The 7,489-nt window shown below is 45.7% G+C and overlaps 1 protein-coding gene across 1 annotated transcript; it reads left to right on the top strand.

Annotated features, from left to right (window-relative positions):
* The first annotated feature begins 319 nt into the window (after positions 1–319).
* On the top strand, positions 320–4,590 carry LOC117609699 (uncharacterized). The gene is made up of 5 exons (XM_076689154.1): positions 320–623; positions 1,497–2,707; positions 2,812–3,895; positions 3,995–4,225; positions 4,283–4,590. Exons 1-5 carry the CDS (start codon positions 320–322, stop codon positions 4,588–4,590), a joined length of 3,138 nt encoding a protein of 1,045 aa, XP_076545269.1.
* The last annotated feature ends 2,899 nt before the right edge of the window (positions 4,591–7,489 follow it).

The raw sequence follows: 7,489 nt of genomic DNA on the forward strand, positions 1-7,489 counted from the left end.
ATAGAGAAATTCTACTATTTGAAGGGATGCCTGCGAGGAGAACCGCTCCAGATCATCTCGAACCTGTCGCTCACCGGGCCATCACTCAATACCGCCATCTCCCAGCTCAGGAGTCGATACGAGAATAAGCGTCGCCTCATTCAGGCTCACCTGGACCAGCTCGCTTATCTGCCAGCAGGCCCACTGGTCATGGGCCAAGAACAAGCAAAGAGCCTGAGCCATCGTATCAACGGCCCTTGAGACGAGGAACGCGGTACTCAACCTAATAGAACCTGGCACACTGGGAGGCTGTATGCTCGTCCACCAAGTTTGCCGAAAAATGGATAGGACGACCAAGGAGAGGTGGGAGTCCTCTCTTGTGACGTCCACAGAGTATCCAAAATTTGACAAACTGGTCGAATTCATAACAGCGAGAGTACGGATCCTGGAGTCTCTCAGTACAGATCAAGCGAAGACGGCTCAACCGAAGCCGGTTCCACAAAGGCAAGCAGCCCAACTAGCAGGAGCAAGCAGACTGGCTCACGCCGCAGCCAGTAGGCCACCCTACGCAGCAGCTCAACCGAGACCGCCAGTTCAAGCCAAATCGCCGGCTCAGCAGTACTCGTATCAAGAACCGTTTGGCTGTGAGCGGCCATCACCATTCGAACAGTGCGATTGCTGTGGCGAACCGCATTACATTGTGTCATGCGAATACTTCAGAAGGATGGCACTCAGGGACCGGGCAATCTGTGTCGACCTGAATCGGCTATGCTTCAATTGTCTCGGTCGACACAAAAGTGCAAGGAGTGTTCGGCTCGGCACTACACAATGCTGCGTGGCGCCCCGCCAGTGCCCCCTCCACCAATGTCTGCTCAACAGAAACGCTCAGCGCAACAGACAACAACGGCCAGTTCACCAAAGATGGCATCATCGGCAGCACAAACCACCGAGTAGGAACTCAGTGCAGTCGTTAGAGCGACAGATTACCGAACACTCTTAGTAACGGCTCAAGCACTTCTCACCACTTCAACGACAGTTCACCAAATTCGCGCACTCATCGATCCAGGTTCCGAAATTTCATTCATCTCCGAAGATCTCACCAGCCTGCTCAACCTTCGGAGACACCGATCATCCATCACAATAATTGGTGTTGGTGGAACAAAATCAACTGAAACTTGCGATGTGGTGGACATCACGCTGCAGTCAACACACTCACAACAGGCTATTTCAATGCAGGCTCACGTGCTCACAGCCGTATCGACAATCCTGCCATCGTTCTCACTGAGAACTCCGGATTGGCCTCACATAAAAAAATTGAGGTTGGCGGACAATGTTTTCATGACACCCCGACCAAGTCGACTTAATCATTGAAGCGGATTTCTACGGAAAGATCATCAAGCCAAACATCATCAAGGGATCACCAACAACACCAATTGCTCAACTTTCCATTTTTGGATGGCTCGTCATCGGCCCAGTCAACGAATCATCTACAAATACTAATTATTCACACTTTGCAGTTGCTCACGAAGATCAAAGCAATCTGCAGGAGCTGTTCACCAATTTCTGGGTTCAAGAGGAGTCAGCAATGGACGCCCCAAGCTCGCTCACCCAAGAAGAAGAAGAATGCGAAGCCCATTTCTGTGCGACTCACTCTCGTGACCACACAGGAAGGTACATCGTTCGCATCCCACTCAAAGCACCAGCATCACTTCTAGGCAATTCACACAAGATTGCTCAACGATGTCTACAAAGCACATTGCGACGACTCGCCAAGGATTCAACATACAACCAGCTCTACGTCGAGTTCATGAAAGAGTACGAAGAATTAGGACACATGGTAAAGGCTTCAGATCATTCACGGATCACATCAAGAGAGGCTGAGAACATTGGGCCTGATAGGGAGATGACCTTGGCACATGATGCTTCGGCATCAGGAGGGTTGAGGGTCTCTTCTGACGGTTCGACACCTCAGTCCTCTACTCACCTTCAACCATACTATTTGCTTCACCATGGAGTTCTACGTCTCGACAGTTCAACAACGAAGCTCAGGGTTGTATTCAACGGATCAAAGGCTACGACATCAGGCAAATCAGTCAACGATTTAATGCATACTGGTGCTAATTTGTTCTTGAATGTTACAGATGTTCTAATTTGGCTTTGCCACTATCACCACATTTTTGCCACAGACATCACAAAAGTTCACAGGGATGATTGGGATCTCCAGCGAATCTTTTGGATCGATGAAGACCGCAATGTCATCCCTTACCAGCTCACAACGATCACGTATGGCACAAAGGCGGCTCCCTTCCTGGCGACACGAGCACTTATGCAGCTGGTTCACGATGAGGGTCATCGATTCCCTCTGGTAACGTCTTCGCTCACACATGGCAGATATGTAAACGATATCTTTGGAGGAGCAGACTCAATATCGGAACTTGTGGAGGTCGCTCACCAGCTGATTGCATTGTGCAACGCGGGCGGATTTCCACTCGCAAAATGGCATGCGACTCACCCAGATTTACTAAGGGCTGTTTCGTCATCCACACAATCGTCAACTCCCATCTCATTTGACGACTATGCTACCAAATTACTCGGAATTCAATGGATGCCTCAAACCGACACATTTGGCTTTTCATCAACCTTGACTGATCAACCAAGTAAGTGTTCCAAACGCCTCGTATTGTCCGAAGTGGCTCGGATATTTGATCCATTAAGTTTTGTCTCACCGGTAATAGTACGAGTTGAAATACTATTACAAGAGCTCTGGCTACACAAAATCAATTGGGACGATCCATTACCATCTCAAATTGTTTCACGATGGTTCATCATTAGCATATTTCAACGGTGGAAATTCATGGGTTCTCTGATGCTTCTCAACTTGCCATGGCAGCAGTGATTTACATCACTGTTAGCTCGCCGTCCAACAACTCAACGACGTCAATTGTCTGTTCCAAGACGAAAGTTACACCACTGAAGAGGCTCACCATCCCCAGATTGGAGCTGTCTGCAGCACTCCTACTGGCAAAGCTCGCCAAATATATTCAAACAACGCTCAAGGTGAAGATCAACGCAACGCACCTGTGGACGGATTCTCAAGTCTCACTCATATGGATCAAATCGCAAGCATCACGTTGGAAGGATTATGTTCGGAACAGAGTTATTCAGATCCAAGAACTCACCCCAAATGCGCATTGGAGGCATGTTCCAGGTACTTCTAATCCAGCCGACTGTGCTTCCCGAGGCATTTCGACAGATCAACTCCAACGACTAGAGCTCTGGTGGAAAGGTCCGTCATGGATGGCTCTAGATCACGATCATTGGCCGGAGCAAAAGGAATTCTCAACTCTAACCAGCGAGCTCGAAGTGAGACCTAATGTCTCACTCTTTGCTTCAGCTCAAAAGCTAAGTTATCATTGGGATCTCATTTACAAATATTCGTCTCTTATTAAGCTGTATAGACTGACTGCACTTTGTTTCAGGTTTGCCTCGCGGCTTAAGAGAAAGCTCGAAGCTCCACCCGTGATCATCATTCCATCCTGCGATATGGAGAAGGCGCAGCTCTTTTGGATAAAAGCGACTCAGCACTTGTACTTCGCCAACGAAATCAAGATGCTCAACTCAGGCTCAACCCTGCATACAACTCACCTCTTCTGTCGCCTCACCGCCTTCATCGATTCGCAGGAAACAGTACGAGTAGGAGGAAGACTCACCAATACAACGCTCAGCAGGGATGGGAAACATTCAGCGATCCTCCCACGGGACGCTTACCTGTCGAAGATCATCATTGAAGACGCTCACAAGCGAACATTCCACGGAGGAACGCAGCTCACGCTTGCATATATTCGACAACGGCATTGGGTCATCGGTGGAAGAGCTCCTGTAAAATCTCACATATTGAGATGTGTCGTGTGTGCTCGTCAGAGGGGGATTCGTGCTCGTCAGATGATGGGCCAACTACCTCTCTTTTGAGTCACGCCATCACGACTATTTGCTCACACCGGTGTCGATTATGCAGGACCGATCACAATGAAAAGTTCAAAGGGAAGAGGCTCGAAAACGATCAAAGGATGGATCTGTGTTTTTGTATGTTTCTCCTCATCGGCAGTTCACCTGGAGGTTGTCAGCAATTACTTAACCGAAGGATTTCTGGCAGCCTACAGAAGATTTTCATCACGAAGAGGGATCGCTCACAAATTGTATTCTGACTGTGGTACAAATTTCATTGGAGTCCAGGCAGAGCTCAAACGTCTGTTCACGTCAAGTTCAAAGGAGCACTAACACGTCGCATCGATTCTGTCGGCAGACAGCACTCAATGGATGTTCAACCCACCAGCTGCTCCTCACATGGAAGGAAAATCGAAAGCGGTGGTAAAATCGATCAAGTACCATCTGAGGAGAACTATTGGTGAGCTCTTACTGACATTCGAAGAGTTTTCCACTCTCCTGACACAGATCGAAGCGGTGCTCAACTCAAGACCATTGGAGCCGCTCAGCGACGATTCCGACGACATCTCTGTGCTCACCCCAGGACACTTCCTAATCGGTTCAGCGCTCAATACGATCCCAAAACCATCGCTGCTCGAAGTTTCACCAGGTCGGCTGTCCAAATAGCAACTAATCCAGCAAAGGGTTCAGCACTTCTGGTCTCAATGGTCACGACACTACCTGCAGAGACTTCAGTCAATTTCAAAGTGGCACCATCCATCTCACGACATCAAGACAGGCTCGTTGGTGCTGCTCATGGACGAGCATCTTCCACCAAGCAAGTGGCCACTCGCAAGAGTGACCAAAGTTCACACCGGCAAGGGTGGCCTCATCAGGGTTGCAACTGTGAAGACTGCAACCACCACTCTCGTCCGACCGATCACCAAGCTTGTCATCCTGCCTGTTCACCATCAAGCTGAGCTTACCCCTGCAGAATCATCATCAACGAGTTGCTGATGGCGGGCGGAAATGTTTGAGAATCCGCTCAGCCATGATGGCGCTCACGGTCGATCGATTTATCGATCAGGAGCCGCCCATCTCGGTCAACGCGTGAGCAGGGGTCTTCTCGCCGGTTCGCGCGCCACGACGCCATTATTGATCATCGATTCACAACGGAAAAACGTGCTCACCAGTTCATCCTTCTAAGTGCAACTCAAGTACAATTCAGCAGTGATAAACGATCAAGACCGCTCAACAAGACCTCAGGAATCCACAGCTATTGTGCAGAGCAGCAGGATTGCGAAAGGTATCGATCAGTTACACCAAATTCATTGAACACGCGAGCCGCCAACCACGTGTCGATCACGCACGCGTTCACGGGCATCATCAAAGCAGCGGGCTGAATTTATACAATTAACTATATTGTTAAACGTCGACAGTTCACGGTAAAATCATTCAACGGTATATTTCATTGCTCTTGTATTCGATTGTTCAAACCACAAAGACAATTCAAGTTTCTGTTCTCGCGATCATACATTTGTTCAATTCATTGTCGAATCACTGCTCAATTCGAGACAGATCTGACAAATCATTGTTGCAATTTTTACTGTTTGACTAAAATAAATCACTTTGTAAAACCCATCCAGCAAGTGTCAGTTATTACCGGCGCAATCCTTCCGGGATTTCCATCAATCCCGAACAAATATTTTCATTAAAAAGTTCAAAAATTTTGATTGCGTTAGCATTGTTTCACACGTATCTGGGTATTTTGCTTTTCTCCTGTACTCTGCCTCGATTCTCGGCTATCATCACATCAAACGCGAGCTGAACTCACTCGAGAAATGTGTTCTATACACGATTCAAGTTCGCATTCGGTTCCGATTGAAATGCACTAACCGAGATTTTACTGTATTTAGACATTTTTATGCTGCTGGTGGCCGTGAATAAAAAGAGCATTTGATTTGGGTTCGAGACGGCGTACAGTGCGGACGTGTTTATATTTACATGAGTACGCGAGTATCATTCTATTGCGCGTGATAAGTTTCCTGTGTTCAAGTTAAACATATAGTGACTCGTTAGTGGTGTACTTCTGATATAAAATCGTCATTTTAGTGCTCGTAGAAGCACTTAAATAATAGTTTGATGGCTTCTGACTACAGGAGTCGTCAAAATACTCAAGACTCAACGACTGTTTCAACAATGAATCGCCCAAACCAACAAGTATTTTCCTATGCGTCTGCTGTTCAAGCTACTACCTTTCCAACCAAAGATCAAGCAATTGTTGCCAATGCTGTGGAAGGTATCACTATAAAAGAATACGTTAGTGCAATAGGATTACTGATTAACCCATCGAATATCAGATTTGTTTCCAGAATTTCTAAAAACAGAGTTTGTATGTATTTGGCAAGTCAAGAAATAGCAAATAAGCTCACAGAGAATAATGAAACGCTCATATTATGAGTTTCCGCCGTCAAGAATATGTGCATTCCGACGATGCAAATAAACTTCCTGAATCCATGAAAATAGTATATGAGGACACTACCTTCTGGATTTATGTATCTACCGATGTTGTCACCTGCTTCAACTGCAAGCAATCTGGACATCTTGCTAAGGACTGTACAGAGAGTAATATAGTTATAAACAACAACTTAAACCCTATTGAACTAAGTCAAAATGATGTTCAAACCCAATGCTTGGTACCTCTATTACAGCCACCAGACAATATTAATAACGACTTTAAACTCCTTGACAAAACCCCTCCAAATTATAAAAGACCATTATCAACGTCGAGTTCCAGTGTATATACAACCTGACAAATATCAAATAATAAAACAGATTGGAACCCTACCTCGGATGATTTCCCCAATGAGAAAAACGACCAAGAAGCTAAAATGAAATCTCTCAAGAAGAAGAAACCTAGAATAGATAATCCTGATGACAACCTTGAACATGACTCTATTGATGAACTCCTATCTCCGCTAAAGGAGTATCTTACCGGAAATAACAACCTGCAACAATTAAGTTACTTACAACTAAAGAGCTTTATAGAAAAGACGAAAGGGTGCAGTGACATTAAAGAAATATGTCATGAATTCTCTGATAATACTGATACAATCATCTCTACTCTTCGTGACGCTTACCCTCTCCTTACGGATAGAAGCATCAAGAAAAGATATACCAGACTCATTAAAAAACTATCACTACTATCAAAGGATATTGAAGACCCCTCCGATTGCAGTATCGACGAGTGTACTTAGAAGATAGAAGCAAAGAACAATGAATGAACTTACATTACAGTGGAATATAAACGGTTATTTCCCACAAAAAGAACATCTTGATATTCTAATAAGAAAACATGATCCTACTATTATTTGCCTGCAAGAAACTAATTTTAAGAATGATTACCGCTCTACGTTGCGTCAGTACAACCCCTTCTATAAAAATCGCACTCAAGCTCACCATGCCAGTGGTGGTGTTGCTACCTTCGTCAAAAAGAACTTAGCCTCTCAAGAAATTTCTCTTAACACAAACCTAGAAGCTGTAGTTACTAGTGTCGTACTTGCATCAGGTTGTATATCTATTTGTA

Source organism: Osmia lignaria, chromosome 7 (genome assembly GCF_051020975.1).
Source record: "Osmia lignaria lignaria isolate PbOS001 chromosome 7, iyOsmLign1, whole genome shotgun sequence".
Taxonomy (NCBI): domain Eukaryota; kingdom Metazoa; phylum Arthropoda; class Insecta; order Hymenoptera; family Megachilidae; genus Osmia; species Osmia lignaria.